The 22311-nt window shown below is 38.0% G+C and overlaps 1 protein-coding gene across 5 annotated transcripts in view; it reads right to left on the minus strand.

Moving 5' to 3' along the window:
* Positions 1-22075, minus strand: part of tfb1m (transcription factor B1, mitochondrial) — a 39515-nt gene extending 17440 nt beyond the window's left edge. The window contains exons 1-8 of one of the 5 annotated variants that reach the window (XM_077238681.1): positions 21190-22046; positions 19755-19906; positions 19477-19628; positions 7881-7989; positions 6239-6390; positions 5878-5997; positions 2717-2807; positions 2333-2596 (exon numbers count right to left, since the gene is read on the minus strand). In XM_077238681.1, the coding sequence (XP_077094796.1) occupies positions 2439-2596; positions 2717-2807; positions 5878-5997; positions 6239-6390; positions 7881-7989; positions 19477-19628; positions 19755-19887 (915 nt within the window). In that variant the 5' untranslated portion in view covers positions 19888-19906; positions 21190-22046 and the 3' untranslated portion in view covers positions 2333-2438. Of the gene's footprint in view, positions 1-2332; positions 2597-2716; positions 2808-5877; positions 5998-6238; positions 6391-7880; positions 7990-19476; positions 19629-19754; positions 19907-20489; positions 20514-20990; positions 21069-21189 lie in introns of those variants that run through there. The other 4 variants (XM_077238677.1, XM_077238678.1, XM_077238679.1 and 1 more) reach the window with 4 other exon arrangements.
* Positions 22076-22311: the final 236 nt, after the last annotated feature.

The raw sequence follows: 22311 nt of genomic DNA on the forward strand, positions 1-22311 counted from the left end.
TGCCAAGATAAAAGAGCCTGCATGAAAACCACATTTTTTCCAATTCATAGAATTAGATATTTCCATCCAAACAACCACTCTAGTGTTAGGGAACATTTTTTTAAATGCTAGTGTAAATAAAAGATTACTGCAGTAGGTTTTACAAGAAAATACAACTTCAGTCTTTCTACTTCAAAATATCATGTTTTTATTCAATGTGTTACTTTTAATTATGAAATTTACCAGCAATTTCTGAGTGAAAAATTGCTTCAAAAATCTTAACCAATTTTTTAAGTGTAGATCTTACTCTACAAAATATAAACATCTTAAAATTCTGGATATTAACTACATTAAGTCTTTTTAAAATGTAAACACACAAAGGAGAATAAACACATTATTAAATAAAAACTGGAATATATAATAAATTACTGGAACTGCAAATTTGCAGATCTCTAAAATATCTTTAGTCAAAACTACTATTGATATTTGTTAAAAATTCTAAGCATTTTATATTAAATAGGATATTTAGAGTCAGCCTGAATCATAATAGGACGTCTGCAGGCATTCGGAGACATTGAAATAACCTTCCTTTACTCCTGATACCTAATTTGACCCCATTTATTAAAATGGAACACTACTTATACCAAATCTGACCCCATTATTCACTCTCTGAGGTTTCATTGGCTGTTGGTCCATGGGACCGTCATGGAAAATGGAGAAAAAGAGTTTAATGATCCTTAAAATGGACACAAAAGAAAAAAAAAAGTGTGGGGGGCTGGTATATCTGGCCTTGCTCTAAAATATCATATAATGGTTGTTGAAATGACACCTCTTTTTATGTCCAGGGAATCATTTCAAACTATGCATTTATAGAGAATATTGGCACTTTTCAGAGTATGTAACCTCCTAATGTTTTGTTATTAGTACACTGACAATGGTTAGTACATAGAAACTACTACTGCAAAGACGTCAAATGCTCATAAAACCAAAAGAACCAAACCCAGAAAAACAACCCCTGCAGGTAGAGGATACATGTACTAGATGTACACAGGATAAAATAAAGATTTTTTTTTTAACGTGAAAATAATGCTGTTGTCAGAAATCTTTAGACGAATACTTAGATTACCATTTTTATAATATACTGCATGGTTTTAAAATAATTGGCATTAAAAAATAATAGTTACATATATTTGTGAAATGAAAATAGAAGAAACTGGGATAAGCTGAGAGTTATGTCAGAGTCCAGAAATGTTTTTGCATTACATCATTTGTTGTTTCAAGTAATTTAAGTAAGTTTGTGTTCTGCAGGTTTCCTAATGAACTGAATGACTTTGGCAGGCCTTTTAGCTTTGTAAGGCCGTCTAACTCGATCCAATGGCGGTATTCGAATTAGCGGTGAAGGTCTTTGCGTATTATTGTATTTTCTCGCGGCAAAGTATTTTTGGTTAAATTCAATACATTTTTTCATATGTATATACTCGTTATTTCATCTGACTCCATAAATGAAAAGGCTTTAATGATATCTGTGCATCATTAAATGTGAGTGAATGTTTTACTATTCTTTTAAACTCTTGAATGAAAATAATGTCAAAGTCAATTAGAATAATCAAATGTCACAATTTAATATGTCAGGTAAATGTATCATTACAATTTCATAATCAATTCAAAGATAATCAATGCAAAACATCAAATGCTCTAGAACAAAGAGGAAAAAGTTTACCTGACAAGAAATGCGTGAGGCTGAGAGTCTCTCAACTCTCAGCCTCACGGGCCGATCTCAGATACAGAAAAGGCCCCGAGCTCTCGCTGCGTTTCATTATGTACCCAGACCTGATTTCAAATCTAAACATCATCCACAGTGGAAATTTAGCTGTAAGTCACCATTTGCTAGCAGTGGAAAATTAGCATTCAGTCAAATGGTCAGAAGGTGTTAACTCAAAGACACACCCTCCAGTGTGGAAGATATTTCTAAACTTCCTAAGAACTTTATTACCTTTTGGTTTACTTCTTTGGGAATGAGACATTTGTACCAGTCACACCGAGACATTTCAAATAATACCAAACATGTATAAAACTCGATGATAATCATTCACATTAAACCATTTAGATTCTTGTGTGAGTTTGGGAGATCTCTGTCATGATGAAGAATGGGGGAGAGAAATGTAGATTAGGATGAGGGAGGTGAGACCTTCGTCTCAATAGTGCATGAGGGGGAGTTCAAATGTTAATTTCCTTTGTTTTCTCAGAGAGTGGCCCTCTCTTAAAGTCCTTCCAGTTTTTCCAGTCTTACAGCTTATTTTAAAAAGACAACCCATTCTAAAGCCATTTCTAATCAAAGACATATTTACAAGGATTAAATAAATAAAAATCCAGCTATATTTCCAGGGTGGCCATATGTACGTGTCCTTCCCCAACATCATGTGCAATTGTCATCCACCCACAAGTGTATTTGTGTATGATCATCTACTAAGAGGTGCCAGTTCAGACATTCCTCTCAATATCCAGACAAACATCTGCTGAAGGAGCGCTTCACTCTCTCTCAGATCAATCTCTGTCATGAGCCTTTCCTCGAGGCGTCTCGCTCTTCTCTCCTGTGTGTGTGTGTGTGTGTGTGTGTGTGTGTGTGAGAGTGTGTGTGTGTGTGTGTGTGTGTGTGTGTGTGTGTGTGTGTGTGTGTGTGTGTGTGTGTGTGTGTGTGTGTGTGTGTGTGTGTGTGTGTGTGTGTGTGTGTGAGAAGGACACTGCAGTAGCAGCTGGCTCCGTACACGCGTTCGCTCCGGGGACGTCGGTCGTGAAGCGCGTGGGGGGTTACTAAAACACTTTCGCATCTGATGACGAGGGGAAGATAATTACATTCATTTAGTCATTCTAAAGAAAGTCTAAAAGCAGAATTTTGCAGCAGACACAATGTGGGTGATGACAAGTTCATTTGATTGCATTGCAGCTGAATAAGACAAACATGCTGGAAATGAGAACTTTTCTTTAAATGTGACTAATGTTAACATGTGGCTTAAGTGCTGGGGTTGAAGCCTTGTGATCCACCAGGTGGGGGTGTCAAGAGCGATCCGTGACAAAGGAGACCATCAAGTGCATTGTGGGCCTGAGGACATACAATACACGGCCAATCACAGTGGACACGAGGCTTCAAGGACAACCCCAGTCACTTAATGTGACAGAACAAGGTGCCTTGCAGCTCCCACACAAAACTGCCAGACAAAAAAAAAAAAGAGCCAAATAAAAAAACACCCCTTGTGGCATGCCGATATCAGCTAATGCTCATGATTATAAATAGACCTCAGTTCTGTTCGGAAACGCTGCAGCTAATTCCCTCTGACCTTACAAAGGGCTTCTGCAGGGAAATGAAACATGCTGAATCTAATAATTCAATCCATAGTCCTGAATTGCTCTGCACTACATTTACACTGTTCTCTAAATACAGTGAATGAGCTCCTGCTAATTACCAGCTGCACAATATTCAGTTCTCTAATCCACTTCATTTGACTAGAGCATAACAGGAGGCTGTGTATTATACCACATGTGTGGCAACTTATTCCCAGACGCAGCTTCTGTCTAAACCTTCAATAAATCCTATTAACTTCACACCAACTTATATCAGATAGTTTTGTGCATTGACCAACAATAACACAAGACTACTATACCCTGCAAAATATGTTAAAAAACAAAAAAAGGTTCCTTTTTAAAACATTCAGCGTTAAATCATGCACAATGATACCAGTAACGTGAATTAAGTTCAACAGTAATTTTTACAGTCAAATATATCACTGATTTCTTGTAATCTTAACTAAATTTTATGAAAGCTATTATACTCATCTCTGTCATAGCCATCTAAACTCTTTGCTCATGGTCAATGTTAACCAAATTAATGTAATGACAAAAGTACTGCAGGTTTCTTAATTGATATTCAAATTCACTCAAAAATATTCATATCAATATTTATTTTCTAAACATTTTTAGCAATGTATTTTCATATTTGCTAGAAATCATTTTTTTCATAAAAATGTTTAATGTCTTTACACTTTTCCCCCCATTTACAAAAAGAAAATCTGCAACAACTTAAAAGTAAATTAAAGAGCTATAATGTTATACTTCCATTTTTTTTTGCAATTTCTTCAAAACCTCACAAATTAGAAGAATTTGCAAGGCATAAAAAAGATGTTCAAGTTCAACGAATAAAAGATTGTCTGATCCTTATTGTAATCTAATAAGATCTTTATTGTTGATCCCTGAGAATCTAAATGATTTGTATTTCATGTTGACTTTGTATGACATGTTGAAGTTTGCAGAGCAACTAGAGCTGATTTCAGTCCTCTAGGGTGAGCCTCTTGAACATAGATGGCAGTTATGTACAGCGCAGTCTGTACAGCAAATAAACTGGCAAAGGCAAATTTGCAGTATTACATTCTTATACTAATATCAAAGAGAACTCGCTGCTTTTAATGCAAGCATAAAAATAACACATTGGATCTATCAGTCTCTATGGCCAATATACTATGTGTAAATAGATTTTTACATTTCCTGAAAAAAATGTGAATGGTGCTTGCTAGTGCAAAACTCGCCACAGTGATGCTAGGGTGATCTGGATGATATTAATATGCGGTCAATATAGGGTGATCTGGATGATATTAATATGCGGTTAATATATGGTGTTCTGGATTAAATTAATATGTGGTTAATATAGCGTGTTCAAGGTTGGCTACTATGCTAGATGTTTTTGAACCTCAATACTCCCTTCCCTCAAGTGTGTACAATATTCTGGTCCCTAAAATATGTCTTGAGTCTCTCCATCAACCCAAGTATATTCATCTTTCTGGATGATTTTATTATCCACCACACAGAAATCAGATCTTCTCAAAAAATAAAGACACACACAGTTTGAGGTGATTATATCCACAGCACAAACAGTGTGAGATGAGTAACACACTGAAACTGTGAGCAACAGTAATGTGATGCTTAATTGGTAACTATACTATTACATTAACAGCATATTAGGTCATACTCAATGTGAACAAGATAATAAGCAGTTATTTCTAATTTAATACTGATTATCATTCTACCTTTCCACAAGTTTAATGTCTTCCTGGCATCAGACACCTGAAGACAAACACCAGCGAAATCTGATGATTAAATATCACACAACTAAGATTAAGGTCTAAAGGCAAATTCCCACTATTTCAGAAATGTGATTTTCTCACAAATCTGTCTTCCAACAGGAAGGGAATAAGTGGATGGAGAATGGGCCTGTCATTAGATCTTACAAGTGTTAGCTTATGTTTTTTTCCCCCCAAAGAGCACAATTAAGCCTTTTTTTCTGTCTACTGCATTAACACTCTTGTACAATTTTTCTCTTGAGGAGATGTTTCAGTAACTTCTTGTGTGAAACCTCATGAAGCAGCATATTTCTTTCATCAGCGGCGTAGAAGCCTTGGTGTGCAATGAAATAATCGTCCATGCCATTTAATCCAAGAGAATGCTCAATTCGTCCCACTTTCCTTTCTTCTTGGTTAAAAAGCACTCTGGCTAGATAAAATATTTACAGACAAGGGAACTTTATGCGTAAGGTACTTTCTTTCTTAAGACCCCTCTTATCCACAAACCCCTGGCTTTCCCCAAAAACCCCCAAAATCAGTCCTACACAAGCCAGTGGAGTAAAGAAGCAAGGCTAAAATCTCAAACCTTCCCACCCTGTACGAAATAGAGGCGTACCAAATACCCTATGGGCATCATTAAACACTATACGTCGCCATTTCTGATTCCATATCTGAGACAACATTGACTCTGTGCTCTTCTAATGAGCGAACACCCACATCCTTCCACATGAGCAGTCAAACACAGAGATACAGAAATGTAAATGGCAGAAGAAAGAGAAAAAAGACTTACGATTGGTTTTGGAACAAAGGCTCGTCCTGGGATGGTAAAACAGCTTTTGACAGTGCAGAGATATTGAGCCATGACAGAGAGACGGCTTCGCTGACGGCCTCCAGTGCTGGCTGTTAACCTCTAAACATTAAACGGGACAAAGAGTGCAAGTGCAAAATCTTTGAATAAGAGATGTTTTAAAGACCTTTTTAATGCCACTCCAAATGAAATTCAAGACCAATATCTCATTCTAGGCCTACTGAAAAAAAAAAAATCTACTGGTTGTTGACCCCTGTTGGACAACAACAACATTTGTAATCTAAATTGTTTTAAACCTTGTTATTCGTGTTGGTGTTCCGTTTGGAGGCAGTGTTCAACTTACTTCAGCCACCTCTTTCTGGAAGGTCAGTGTAAGCCTTGTACGTCCAAACATAAAGGACCCAGTTCTGTTGGACATCTGTTCCAGCCACTTTATAATGAGGGGAGTCGACACACTAAAGGGCAGGTTCCCAATGATGTGCAGGTTGGGGGAAACTGAAACACAAACTCATATTATACGCTGAAGAACCTTTCACAGACGCTACAACAACAGAGTACACAAATTATGTAACTGCCAAACACCAGCATAGGCAGCTGAGAATACATGACCTTTGTTAAGCTGGTCCTTAAATCAACCAAAAGAGGATCCTGCTTTTGATACTACAAAAATACAAACCAAATTCAGTTGCTGATCAGTTAATACATAACCTCATTATATGCTACTGTACACAAAAAAATGCATACATTCATAAGACTGAATACAGGGTGGGAGACATTCAGGTAAGCTGACCTAAGCTTGTTTTGTGCAAGTAAGAAAGTGGTTGTTCTATCTTGCTGTTCTAATAAGGTGCTGAACAGAGGCAATACATGGAAGGACTGGAGTGTAAATTTTGAAAGATTGGGTGTAATGCTTGAACCAAATTCTAGCAAGAACTGGCAGCCAAAGCAAAGACTTGTGAAACGAGAGAACTGACAGATTAAAACAAAGTTAAACTGCAGCATTTGGGCACGATCAGTGGGATGTAAGGAAAATAACAAATGTGAGCCTATTTTCTCTTATGATTGAAAATCCTTTTAAACCAACTCAAATAATAACATTTCAGACAGGACTTTAAGAGTCCAACCAATTCTGTTCATAAATGTAATATATACAAAAAGCCTCCTCCACAAATATCGACACCCTCATCAAATATGAGAAAAATTATAGAAAATGATTGTGAAAAATTAATAGATTTTACTGGCACCCTTTTCATAAGAGTAAAATCTAAGTCAATAACTGGGTAACTTCAGTCCTGGAGCACTACTGTCCTGCAGAGTTTTGCTCCAACCCTAATCAAACACACCAGAATAAGCTAATCAATGTCTTCAGCATTACTAGAAAGATAGGGGCAGGTGAGTTTATCAGGACTGAAGTTCCCCATCCCTGATCTAAGTGAAGTATGTTTCCAAATTTCCTCGGAGGGATTAGGAAAACTTACAGGAAGTTGTAAAACATGATTTCCAGTTTCACAGAGGTATAAATAAGAGGTGACTGTAGCCTACAGTTTGCCAAGAATAACAGGTCCCATTCAAAGGTCCAGAAAGGCACACCTCAAAAGCAACGCAAAAATTAAAAGGTTCACTGACAACAGTTTTCTCATGGCCATCCCTGTCCCCTATGGAAAACATGTGGGATGAGCTAAAGAATAAAGTACACAAGTGTGGATCTCTGAATCTGAAGAATCTGACATTTGTTCATCAACCTAATTACACATTAAAGGACTCAGAACTGTTATCTAAACAAAGGTAAAATTAACTGAAATAATTAAAAGGTGGCAATAATTGTGGCACACATTTATTTCAAAAAGAATTGTTTTAGTGTAAGACTAACTATTAGAGTTCTGAGGATAAGAAGATAAAAAGCTAAGGCATTTTGCCACAACCTGTTTGGCTCATATTTACCATGGATGCCATAAGTATTTATTGAAATTCATTTTAATGTTTACCATCTTCCCATGTCTTGGCTATGTGAGCTGGGAATCCTTTTTCCAGGCTGTGTGTGAGAATATCTCCATGTGCTATCCTCATTCTTCCAGGGGCAGCCTCAGACAAAAGCTGAAAAACCAAAAGAAAACTCGAATAGTTTAATCTTAATGCTTACAAACCTATTAAAACAATAAAAAATAAATGTACTGACCCAGTAGAATTTAGTAACATGCACTGTAAGATAGGAAAAAAATCATAGGTCTACAATGGCACTGATAACTACTAGAAAACATTTGCTTTCACACAATGACAGGTGTCATTACAAAAGTACAAGACTATCAGTTAGTGAACAATAAATATAAACATTACTCAGTGCTCCTTCAGACTCTGAGGCTTCTAGGCTAGACTACTACTTAGCATTGAATGCTAGAATGAGACGCTCTAGTAAGTCCACATCAAGGTTTCCGCCACCTGCGCTCACTGTGCAAAAATACTATTATAATAGATTTTGTAAAATACTTTATATTAAAAAAGAAAAAATGTCTGACTTTCTATAAATGCAACCCATGTTTTTTTTGTCTTGCATTTTATTACTTTATGAACTTTTTCACTAATTCTTTTTCATGAATTGTAATGAGTGCAAAATATTTCACATTTCTTGAAACCATCACTCATTTTCTCAAAACCTTAAACACAAAACCAAATGTTCAAGCCACATTCAGAGAAAATCTGACTATTCTGGCAAAATCAAACAATTGATTTTATCTGTGGTATATCTCAAAACCATTTTATCTGTGCTCAAAATAAAACAATGTTTTTAGATCATACACACGAGTCAATATTAAAAACACTACAGATCATTTGTTAGACACTACATCAAAAAATGGAGAACACATAATTCAAAGCATGCAACTGCAGAAAAAAACAGAAAATACAACAGAAAAAATTTATATTGTAACAAAGTAAAAAAAAACTTGCAATTATGTAAAAAAAAGTATAGTAATGACAACTTGCAGTGGATACAGTATACAATTTAAAAACCTTACTACTCTAAGTATTGTATTGTAATTGTATAGTATTGTACTGAATATTGTATAGTAGGCCTATCAAAAGTCTGTATATTCACCACTTGAATGTATATTCATCTAAAAGTGCCAAATTTGGCACAGACGTAGCTCAGGTCATATCGAATGATTTAGCTAGGGCGCCGTAGCCAGCGACCCTCGGGGGCCAAGATGGTGGCCAAATCCAATATATTCCGGCTAGAACTTTTGAACCACATGAGTAACAAATACAAACTTGATAGGTTTTTCAGCTTAATTGATCATGAGAAACACAAAGGAATGTTTATATTTATGACCCAGTATATCTGGACCCCTTGATCCTCCAATTCCAATAAGGCCGCTGTCCAAAAAAGCAGTTTGGGCTGTGGTTTGGCCTTACACCCCATTGTTCGCGCAAATTCATCTATTCAAGCACCAAAATTGGCACAGATGTAGGTGAGCCAATGGTCCCTGAGACAATGGTCCCTGAGACCAAGGTGGCCGCCACCCGAAAGGGGATTCAGGTGCAAATTTTGAACCAGATGAAATACAAATACAAACTTGATGTCTATTTCACCTTTTTTGGCTATGGTAAACACAAAAACATATTTATATTTATGATCGGGTATATGTGGACCCTCAAAGTCCCCAAATCCAATCTGGCTACTGTTCAAAAAAGGGTTTTGACAACTTTTGAAACAAATGAAAACTTAATGTCTATTTAATTATTTTACCATGACAAACACACGGGAATGCTTACATTTGTTATTGCCTATGTTTATACCCCACATTTGCATTTACAAGAAAGCAACTACCTGATCATTCATACTTTCCAAATATTCCCACCAATTTTCTAATTGATGATGTAGGAAAGGCATATATGAGGGAAAGTCAGAATTCCAGCATAGATTTGGGCAATACTGAGCAAATATTGAGAATTCTAGTTTATAATTCTAGTTTAGAATACTAGGCCTATATTTCCTTTTTTAGCTACGATAAACTAGGTTAGATTGAAAGAAGGTAGAAAATCGACATAAGTTTATGTATTTTTCTCTTGTGACCATGACATCCTTCAGGACAAAGTGAAGTGCCACTTGCAAACCATTTCCATAATGTGATGCATTTCTGTGGAAAATTGTTGCAAGAGCAAGTTGATTTTGATTTAAGATAACAAAGACAAAGCATTTTTTAGGGATACGCCAATATTACAATTCTTGCCGATGCAATAGGCCGATAAATCTTTTGTTTGTTATGGCCAATAATCAAAAAATGATAAAAATCTAAATTAATTTACACTTTATAATAAGGTTCCATTTGTTAACATTAGTTAACTACATTACATTAAATACCAATGAAAAATACTTCTAAATAATTTATTAATCTTTTGTTTGTTAATTTCAACATTCACTAGCTAATACATTAATACAATCAAAAGTTGTATCTGTTAATATACAGCTAACATGAACTAATACTAATCTAGCACTAACTAATGGGACAATATTGTAAAGTGTTACTCAATTCTATAGTAATTTAAAATAATACACTAAATAAATTAACAATAACACTAAAACCTAAAATAATTAAAATGCTACAAGTGAATTTGTGCATTACGTAAAGTACAGTATGAAAAATGGCTAATCATTTTTGAGATTTTCTAAAGATTTCATTGTCCACTGTTTCAGATCCATATTGGTTGGAGTAAAAGAAACTTGCTGAAAATAAATAATAGTAACTTTTTGCCTTCATGATTTTGGTGTTCATATTAAACAAACTTTATTATAACAAATGATTAAATTCTAAAATGCATTCTTTGGATGGACATTTGCTTAGTGGCGTATGCGTTGTCGGCTATAGGAACATTCAATTAAAGATTCAAATTTAAAGATTAAGATTGTTTAATATCATTCGATATCTACCGATAAATCAGCTGACAATTGATATGGTGCATCCTTCATTTTTTTTTTTATTTCTAATATACACTAATGATTCATTCAATAACAATAAGACCAAGAACATCCATTAAGAAAGTAAATGGGGTCCAAATTGCTTTAATGTTGGGTAAACTCCTCCTTTCCACCAAGAAAGATGCTGTACTCTCCAACAGACCAGAGTATGACATGTCTGCCCTTCAGCCTTGTAATCATCCAAAGCAGACACAAGAATAATCCTGCATCTTGCACATGCTGGGGCCTATGGCCATAAAAAGGCATTTTTCCGGACTGTCGACAGCGATGTTGTCATCCTTGCCATCCGCTTCTTCAACACACTCCGCCTCACAGAGCTCTGGATTGGCTTTACAGGTGGAAAAAACTATAGGAACATTCCTGCTCATGAAATCAGCACGGATCTTGGTCCCCAGAAGTCACTGGCCTTACCACTCTTCCACGCTTTAACAGGCTGTGTCACAACCTCAGCCTTCCTGGGCCATGGGAAAAAGAGTGCATGGGCTGCTTGGGAGGCAACACCAGATCTCGCACAATCCCTGGTTTCCCTCCCCTTGGAGCCTGAACTTATCAACAATGACGTCCATATCCAAAGACTGGAGCTTATGGTCGTCATCATGTACAGCAAGAGCTGTGGCTACAGCCGTGTAGATTAAGCTAGATATCACCTTTTCTTGAATGGTACCAAGTCTCTCGAGAACCTGCCTCCCACCCAAGCTGCACTGATTCAGCACATCAAAAGAGCACTGCTGCAGGCCAGCTTCTACTGGAATCAGGCAACGGCTGTCCAGCAAGATATCCCAGAGTTCAATGCATGAGGATGGTATCGGGACTCTACGAGCAAGACTTGGGAACCCTACTCGACTAATCTCGGAGACACCAGTAAAGCCTGCACCATTCTCCTCCACTGTGGCTGCAAGACAGCATGTAGAGGGCACTGTAAGTGCTGTAAAGCCGGAGTTCGTTGCACTTCTATATGTGCATGTCAGAATTAGAAAGAGCTTTATTGCCAAGTGTGCTTGCACACACAAGGAATTTTCCTTGGTACTGAAGCTTCCCCTGCACATATACAAATACAGATACAACAAGAAACATAGTAATACAAATTCTACAAATAAAATTATAAAAAAAATATGAAAAAACTAAAAATATATGGTCACAGTTGGGTTTTGTCAGAATAAACATTTACAGATTATGAACATTTACAGTATTTTGAACAGTTTGAATAAATATAAATAAATATAAATATCACCTGAATTTTTAAGATATTGCGTTAAACAGTGGGAGTATTACACTTACAGGCATATGCCTTGGGAGATGTGTTCAGAAGGGAAATGGCCTGTGGGAAGAAACTGTTCCTGTGCCGATATGTTCTAATGGCCAGTGATCTGAGCCGTGTCTTGACAGTAACAATTCAAAAAGGAGGTGTCCAGGGTGAATGTAGTCTGTGATGATTTTACCTGCTCTCTTCCTCACTCTGGAAGAGTACAGGTCCTGGAGGGATGGCAGGGGGGCACCAATGATCCTCTCCGCAGTCCGGACTGTCTGTTGTAGTCTCCTGATGTCTGATTTGTTAGCTGAACCAAACCAGACAGTGATGGAAGTGCATAAAACAGACTCAATGATGGCTGAGTAGAACTGAATCAGCAGCTCCTGTGGCAAGTTGAACTTCCTCAGCTGGCGAAGGAAGTTCAGTCTCTGCTGGGCCTTTTTCACAGTGGAGCCAATGTGATTGTCCCACTTCAGGTCCTGAGAGATGGAAGTGCCCAGGAACCTGAATGACTCCACTGCTTCCACAGTGCTGTTCATGATGGTGAGTGGGGGGAGTGCTGGGCTGTTCCTCCTGAAGTCCACGATCATCTCCACTGTTTTAAGCGTGTTCAGCTCAAGGTTGTTATAACTGCACCAGGCAGCCAGCTGTTCAACCTCCAGTCTGTAAGCAGACTCGTCACCGTTTTGAATGAGACCGATGAAAGTGGTGTCGTCTGCAAATTTCAGGAGCTTGACAGTGGGGTCTTTAGAAGTACAGTCATTAGTGTACAGGGAGAAGAGCAGTGGGGAGAGAACGCACCCTTGGGGGGCGCCAGTGCTGGTGGTGAGAGTGCTGGATGTGTGTTTCCCCAGTCTCACTCGCTGCTGCCGGTCCGTCAGGAAGCTGGAGATCCACTGACAGATCGAGGATGGTATGGAGAGCTGGGTCAGTTTGGCTGTGAGAAGACCAGGCATGATGGTATTGAAGGCCGAACTGAAGTCTACAAAGAGGATCCTTGCATAAGTCCCTGGTCTGTCGAGATGTTCCAGGATATAATGCAGTCCAATGTTGACTGCATCATCCACAGACCTGTTTGCTCTGTAAGCAAACTGAAAGGGATCCAGCAGGGGTCCAGTGATGTCCTTCAGGTGGGCCAGCACCAGTCTTTCAAATGACTTCATGACCACAGACGTGAGAGCCACAGGTCTGTAGTCATTAATCCAGTGATTTTGGTGAACTTCACACTGCTCCAATGATTTATTGAAGATCTGCGTGAAGACCGGGGCCAGTTGTTCAGCGCAGGATTTTAGACAAGCAGATGAGATGCCGTCTGGGCCTGAGGCTTTCCTAGTCTTCTGTTTTTTGAAGACTCGGCTCACGTCCTCCACACAGACCTTAAGCTCAGGTTGGATGGCAGGAGGAGGGAGTAATGGGGGTGCAGGAGGTGATGGTGAATGTGTGAAGTGCAGATCATGCAGATCGGGTGTGTGGTGTGAATGAGGGCTTTTCAAACCTGCAATAAAATTTAAATAGAGTTTAAATCATCAGCCAGGTGTTGATTATCCACAGATCGGGGGGATGGTGACTTGTAGTTGGTGATGTTCCTCAGGCCATTCCAGACTGATGATGGGTCGTTGCATGAAAACAGTTTTTTCAGTTTTTCAGAGTAGCTTCTTTTAGCAACTCTGATCTCCTTTGTCAGTCTGTTTCTGGCCTGGTTATACAAGATTCTATCCCCCTTCTGTAGGTATCCTCTTTGGCATGACGAAGGTGTTTGAGTTTCCCAGTAAACCATGGTTTATCATTAGTAAATGATAAGAATGTCCTGGTAGGAATGCATGTATCCTCACAGAAACTTATATGTGATGTTACAGTATCTGTGAGCTCATCCAGATCATTGGTAGCAGCTTCAAAAACAGTCCAATCAGTGCAATCAAAGCAGGCCTGTATATTCTGCTCTGCTTCATTAGTCTATCTTTTTACAGTCCTTATTACAGGTTTAGCTGATTTCAGTTTCTGCCTGTAGGTCAGTATGAGATGAACCAAACAGTGATCAGAGAGCCCCAAAGCTGCCCGTGGGACGGAGTGATACGCATTTTTTATTGTGGTGTAACAGTGGTCCAGTATATTACTGTCTCTGGTGGGACATGTTACGTGCTGTCTGTAGTTCACGGGAAATATTTGCTTTGTAAAAATCCCCAAGAATGATTAAAAGAGAGTCAGGATACCTTTGTTCTGTTTCAGCTATTTTTTCAGCCAGCTGTTGTAGCGCCGCGCTCACACACACGTCTGGAGGGATGTATACATTCACGAGAATGAAAGAGGAAAACTCCCGAGGCGAGTAGAAAAGTTTACAGTTTATGAAATGTGCCTCTAAATTAGGAGAGCACATCTTCTTCAGTGTTTTTACATCTGAACCCCAACTTTTGTTTATGTAGAAACACAATCCACCACCTCTTGTTTTCCCCGTTAGCTCCGCGATGCGATCCGTTCGGAACAGCTGGAAGCCCGGCAGATGTATTGCGTTGTCCGGTATGGCTTCACTCAGCCAGGTTTCAGTGAAGCACAGAGCAGCAGAGTTTTAAAAATCCTTGTTAGTGCGGGTGAGGAGAAGAAGTTTGTCCGTTTTGTTAGGAAGGGAGCGGAGATTCGCAAGATGAATACTGGGGAGTGCAGTGCTGAGGCCGCGCTCGCGGAGTTTAACCAGCGCGCCGGCTCGCTTCCCGCGTTTGCGTATGACCACGCGTTTGAACAACAACGCTACCCCTCCGACGAGAATGTCCTGCAAGACATCCGAATAATCAAAAACTGTAGAAAAGTTATCTGGTGTGTGTTTCCTAAAGTCGAGTAGTTCGTCTTTGGTGAAACTGATAGGAAAAGAATGACTAAAATGACTAAACGCAGAACAAAAACTCACGGTAATTGTGAGTGATAATGATATTTCATGTGAGAGACCATGAGAATATACTGTTGTTGTTTTTTTATGTTATTGCTGGGTTTTTTTTGTAATGCTAAGTAAACCTTTAAGAGTTTGACAAATTGACTATATTATTCTTTTAACAATTTGGCATAATATAAATTTTGCCTTGCAATAATAATTGTGTCTTATTCTTTCTTACATGTTTACACTTTGAAATATATTCACCTGTGGTACACTGAAAAGCATTTCACTTTTATAAGGAAATGAATCAACATTAAGAATAACCTTCAAAGTTGTGGTAAAGAAAAAAAAGGATTTTCATCCACAGTCTTGAAAAGAATACAGGTTCCAGACTTACACAAGTATAAATATAAATATGCCAATGGACTTCCTGTGGTCAATAAACATAAAATAGATACCAGATCCTCATTTGTAGCGCATTTGGTTCAAAATTTGTAGCCAAACCCCTTTTTAGGACAGTGGCCATATTGAATTTAGGGAATTTGGGGGGGGGTCCTGATTTACCCAATCATTAATGTAAGTATTCCTATGGGTTTCCCATGGTCAAAAAAGGTAAAATAGCAACAAGTTTGTATTTGCATCTCATCTGGCTCAAAAGCTATAGCCGAATCTCTTTCAGGTGGCGGCCATATTGGATTTGGCCGCCATCTTGGTCTCAGGGACCACTGGCTCGGGCGCCCTGGCTAAATCATTTCAGTATGCCCTCAGCTACATCTGTGCCAAATTTGGTGCTTGTAGATGAATTTGCACGAACAATGGTGTGTAAGGCCCCATACTTCAGCCCAAACTGCTTTTTTGGACAGTGGCCATATTGGAAATTGGAGGATCAATGGGTGCAGATATACTGGGTCATAAATATAAACATTCCTATGCGTTTCCCATGATCAATTAAGCTGAAAAACATATCAGGTTTGTATTTGTAACTCATGTGGTCCAAAAGTTAAAGCCGGAACCCTTTTTGGAATCCTTTTTTTGTAGTTCCGCCATCTTGAAAAACTATAATAGCAGAGAGGGTCAAAAGGTACTAGGCCAACACGTTTCCACAACGCGTTTTCGTTCAGGGCCAGCGTCACGTAACTGAAAGCAGCAGAAACGGAGGAGCAGAGCAGTGAGAGGCGCTTGTCACTGCCCCGGCAAGTTCAAAAGGCTGCATTGCACTGTTATTTTTAATGGCATATGCCGAGCCACAGAAGAAGATATTCTCATCGCCAGAAAAGTACAAAATTGAACGTTTTACAAAAAACAAGAGTCAATGTCGGGATAGCTTTTTCCAGGTGGAAAGAGCTAATGCAGGAGAAAGATTTAAAAAGAGGGGAAAAAGAGGGGAAAGCCCCTTATACTTTGCAGTGCCACGCAGGCAACAAATGAAGTTGCCTGCTTTCTCCTCGACAGGTAAATCAATGTTACAGTCTTAATTACATGCTTTTTTCATTGCTTGGTTGTGTACTTTATTATATAGACAGTAGAACATTTATAGTTAAAAGTTAAATAGGCCCTTTGATGAATAGCAGCTATTGAGTAAAGTAGAGAAGGCGCTAAAACAAGGTTTCTAAGTTTACTTTTGTAACCTAGAAATTAGATAAGAATATATTTCCCGAAGGAAAACTCGACGAAGTGATATTAGAAGACATCCTATCATAGCTTTTTGGTAAATAACAGCTACCGTAGATGCAACACGCATTTGAAAAAGCAAGGCGCTGGAGAGCACAATTCGTTTGAATGCAAAATACAATTTCAGATGGGAGAAATTCATACACAATGTCCCTTTAAGGCCCACAACTATAATGTTTTAAAGAAAGTGTGATTTATTCAACAAATTGGTTTAGGCTATTGAGAATTTGGTTCAGAGAATGGGATTTAGTGTTTTAGCAATTCAGAAAAACTGTAATGTATACTCAGGACGTTGGGGTCTCCAGAGACTCCAGAGAGCCCAGGCAATAAATTAAAATTTTATAACAATTTAATTATTTTTAAAAACAAATAATATCACTCACTTTATTAGTGTTTTTATTCTACATGTGTTGAGGGGGGGGGGGGGGGTTAGGGTGTTAAGGTATTTTTTACATTTATATAAATAAATGTAAGAATATTTTTTAAATATTGTAAAAAATTTTTTATTGAAAATACATAAAAAAAACAACTTCCCATGCAAAAAAGTTTAATGGAAGATTGCTGCCATCAGCTGGAGAACAAACTTTTAAAATTAAAATAGATGAAATTTCAACTACAAATTTCAAAAACAGTAGATGGTTTCAAAGCATTCTTTTTTTTTGCAGGCAATTCGAAAAAGGAATATTGAAAATCAAAGCTTGATTTTTGGAATGACTTATCGCACGAGAAAAAAAGACGTTTAGTCTTAATTAACATCTTACATGACGGCGTTTCCATTATTTCCATTACTGATGTTATGTCGCTTGCAGTTTTTTTATCCACGTCTAGAAAATATCACAAAAGTTTTGCACAAATCTGTAAAGTAAACATTGGCTTCTTAAAACTAATGGCTTATTTCCTTTCACAAGTTCTCATATTTAGATTTATGTTTAGACATAAAATAATTATTTTTTTACCGTGAATAGCGTATATGGGTTAGGCATAATTGTTGTACAAAACATTGTTAAAAACAAAAAAAATGAACACTACTTATTTAAAACTACATTTCATTAAAATTAAAAAAAATGTATTGGCCTGGTGACAAATTTTGAAAAGTACACCAAGTCGAATGAACACTTCTGTCAGCCAGTCGAGCAGTTATCAGTTGGTGTCAATCTCAAAATGGCCACATAATGGGCATGACCAATTTATCGCTCTACCAAATACAGGTCCTTCTCAAAAAATTAGCATATTGTGATAAAGTTCATTATTTTCCATAATGTAATGATGAAAATTAAACTTTCATATATTTTAGATTCATTGCACACCAACTGAAATATTGCAGGTCTTTTATTGTTTTAATACTGATGATATTGGCATACAGCTCATGAAAACCCAAAATTCCTATCTCAAAAAATTAGCAGATCATGAAAAGGGTCTCTAAATGAGCCATTAACCTAATCATCTGAATCAACTAATTAACTAAACACCTGCAAAAGATTCCTGAGGCTTTTAAAAACTCCCAGCCTGTTTCATTACTCAAAACCGCAATCATGGGTAAGACTGCCGACCTGACTGCTGTCCAGAAGGCCATCATTGACACCCTAAAGCAAGAGGGTAAGACACAGAAAGAAATTTCTGAACAAATAGGCTGTTCCCAGAGTGCTGTATCAAGGCACCTCAGTGGGAAGTCTGTGGGAAGGAAAAAGTGTGGCAAAAAACGCTGCACAATGAGAAGAGGTGACCGGACCCTGAGGAAGATTGTGGAGAAGGACCGATTCCAGACCTTGGGGGACCTGCGGAAGCAGTGGACTGAGTCTGGAGTAGAAACATCCAGAGCCACCGTGCACAGGCGTGTGCAGGAAATGGGCTACAGGTGCCGCATCTCCCAGGTCTAGCCACTTTTGAACCAGAAACAGCGGCAGAAGCGCCTGACCTGGGCTACACAGAAGCAGCACTAGACTGTTGCTCAGTGGTCCAAAGTACTTTTTTCGGATGAAAGCAAATTTTGCATGTCATTCGGAAATCAAGGTGCCAGAGTCTGGAGGAAGACTGGGGAGAAGGAAATGCCAAAATGCCTGAAGTCCAGTGTCAAGTACCCACAGTCAGTGATGGTCTGGGGTGCCATGTCAGCTGCTTGTGTTGGTCCACTGTGTTTTATCGAGGGCAGGGTCAATGCAGCTAGCTATCAGGAGATTTTGGATCACTTCATGCTTCCATCTGCTGAAAAGCTTTATGGAGATGAAGATTTCATTTTTCAGCACGACCTGGCACCTGCTCAGAGTGCCAAAACCACTGGTAAATGGTTTACTGACCATGGTATTACTGTGCTCAATTGGCTTGCCATCTCTCCTGACCTGGACCCCATACAGAATCCGTGGGATATTGTGAAGAGAAAGTTGAGAGACACAAGACCCAACACTCTGGATGAGCTTAAGGCCGCTATCGAAGCATCCTGGGCCTCCATAACACCTCAGCAGTGCCACAGGCGGATTGCCTCCATGCCACGCCGCATTGAAGCAGTCAATTCTGCAAAAGGATTCCCGTGTATTGAGTGCATAACTGAACATAAATATTCGAAGGTTGACTTTTTTTTGTATTAAAAACACTTCTTTTATTGGTCGGATGAAATATGCAAATTTTTTGAGATAGGAATTTTGGGTTTTCATGAGCTGTATGCCAAAATCATCAGTATTAAAACAATAAAAGACCTGAAATATTTCAGTTGGTGTGCAATGAATCTAAAATATATGAAAGTTTAATTTTTATCCTTACATTATGGAAAATAATGAACTTTATCACAATATGCTAATTTTTTGAGAAGGACCTGTACATTAATATGCAAACCTGTAATCCTGGCATGAAGCGTGTGTCCTTCTCCACCACTAATAAATCTGCCACTCCAGCTTTTAGAATAGACCTGGTGAGACCCCCAGGTCCAGGTCCAACCTCACACACATGCGCATCCTTCAGGTTTCCCGCCTGCCGGACAATCTTATCTGAAATACAATCCATTTTGTTTAAAGTTTACATTTATTCAGCACATAAAGAGGGTGCTACTTAATTGAAATCCATCAAGTCTTGTGAACACATTTAGAAATAGAGTGAACAGTAGTTGGACGTACCTGTGAGTCGCATGTCGAGGAGAAAGTTCTGAGAAAGCTGTTTCTCGGCTCTCAGGTTATACAGTTTGATAATCTCCCCTATGGTAGGCAGGGGGGGTAACCGATAACAGGCCAGTTTCTGTGTCGCTGCCATCGAACTTCAGTTCAGTCAACTGAAAAACATGAGTCTCTTCTCAATTACAGTGCGGATACAAGAGTCAATTGAGCAAAATTTGAGTTGTATTGGACAATTAACATGATTTTCAGAATTTCTTAGTATTTGGTATGTTCCCCTTTTGCTTTACATGCACTCAAAGTGACATCATGGATCAGGTTTCGAACAAACTTCTCTGTTACGGTTATCAGAGAATGATATCAGAATGTTCCAAAGAGCATCTTAATGACTTTGTGTGCAATTTCCTTCCTTCATTTAACATTTCGTGAGCTTAGAATTATACGGTTCTATCTCCACTTTTGGTCAAAATTTAGTTTTTGACATAATCTTATCCATTAGGTGTGTATTAATGCCGGTGTGGTGTTATTTTTGTACAAAAATAAATTTTGCAGGAGTTATTAATAAAATAGAAAGGTTCCATCTCACAAAACTGCAGGGATGTAAAAACTTTGATGCCCAATTTCTCAGAACTACCCTAAACGGAGATAGAACTGTATAATTCCAAGCTCACGATTTCCTGTAACAAATTTGCCCACGTTGAATCTTAAATGTCTTAAAAGTTTTATATAAATTTTCATTACACGGAAAAAATCCCAGATTTTCAATGTGCAGTGGGGTTCTCAACAGAAGTCTGAAACCAAAAAGACAAACGTATTCTGAGTCAGTATGGACAGTCCTGTAGTGTAACAAGGCTTCCTCATGTCTCGGGACTTCAAGACTGATCCAGAGGATAGTCTCGATTGAATTCTTAATATTGGAGCAACACATTGTGGTTAATAATCTGAACTGCAGCGACTTTGAGTCAAACTGTCGATTTAATACTTCAACTGACATTATTAATGGCAAAAAATAAATAGCAGTTTCTGAATTTTCTCAATTTATGAAAACATTTTGGTTTAATTAAAATATATATGTATAAACTATAATTCACCAACGGAACCCTGCGGGTAATAACGACTAGTCTGCCCTGGCTCAGAGTACTTTTACTTAGATAAACAGTGTATAACAAGAATTTGTATGAAAGCAAAGGCATACATCCCTGAATGAGAGATTTATAGAAAAGATTGCATGTTAGAATGTACCTCTAAATAGTAAAAAGACTACGCTATGCTAAAAAGACAACACGGTGTCTCGGTTTCATCAATTTAAAATGCTTTAACATTTGTTTTTTTTTAATATTTTATTTCTTACTTAGCAACTTTATTAAACAACATCTATCTTCAATAAGAACACCGCTGTTTTAAGCCAAAATACAACAAACAGGAAACACGTTTTCCTCACCAGTGCAGCTGTCTTCCGATAGCAGACGCGGTAACCATGACGCTGTAATCGATTTATACAATGAGGTGTCTTCAATGATCAAACTAACCAATCATGCCGAGAAGGGGCGGGGATTTTGGTGCCCTTGAGTTAGCCTGGCTCCGCCCTCCTACGTACTTCCGCTCAATTTTCATTTTCCTTCAGTACTAGGTCCAACATTATCTGTCTGCAGTCCCGGAGGCTGCATTTTCAGGAACCCACTTCTAGGACCGCATTTCTAAGACCCTAGTTTTTTGTGACAGCGCCACCTACCGAGTCGAAGAACCGCAGTCCCAGGAACGCATTTCCAGGACCCTAGTTTTGGAGGACCGAAAAAAGTGCCACCAATGCAATATTTCCACCCAGTTTTAACTACATTAGAGTGTTTTTTTTCTTTCAAGTTTTATTACACCCAAATACTACTTTCTTTATTGCAATTAAACCAGGTTCCTAGGAATGTTGAGAAATTATTGGGTCTAAGTAGCATATAATAACTCAAGTAAAATAAACAAGGAATCATTTTATAGTCTTTTCAGTCACTATGGACCACATTTTCAAGTACAGAGGGAAGACAAGGATGACTCTGGGGGTAGATTTAAGATTTTGTATTTTACAAAATAATATAAAACACCTGAACTTGAACACACAAAATATTTTACAAAATAATATAAAACACCTGAACTTGAACACACAAAATATTTTACAAAATAATATCTAAAAACTGAAATTGAACACACAAAATATTTTACAAAATAATATATAACCACTGAACTTGAACACACAAAAAAACAAATTTGATCATGACCTGAACCACATAGACAGAACTTCAATGGATGGACAAACACATGGACAACATCATCACTGACTCCTAAGAGAGAGAAAGAGAAGTGATTTAAATAAGGAACATTTAGTTGACCATGTTCTACTGTCTAATTTTAAATTTCATATTTAAAAGATCTTAGTTACCACAGAGTAATGATAATGATAAAAATAATGATATCAATCTCCATACCAATTAATTTTCATAATACAATTATTGCATACTGTTCGTAGATTTGAAAAAAAAAATGATTTTGATGTTCTCGGAACAAAGGTTCTAGAATC

The sequence above is a fragment of the Siphateles boraxobius genome, unplaced genomic scaffold (genome assembly GCF_051911475.1).
Source record: "Siphateles boraxobius isolate OS27281-9 unplaced genomic scaffold, OSU_SipBor_1 22, whole genome shotgun sequence".
NCBI classification, from domain to species: domain Eukaryota; kingdom Metazoa; phylum Chordata; class Actinopteri; order Cypriniformes; family Leuciscidae; genus Siphateles; species Siphateles boraxobius.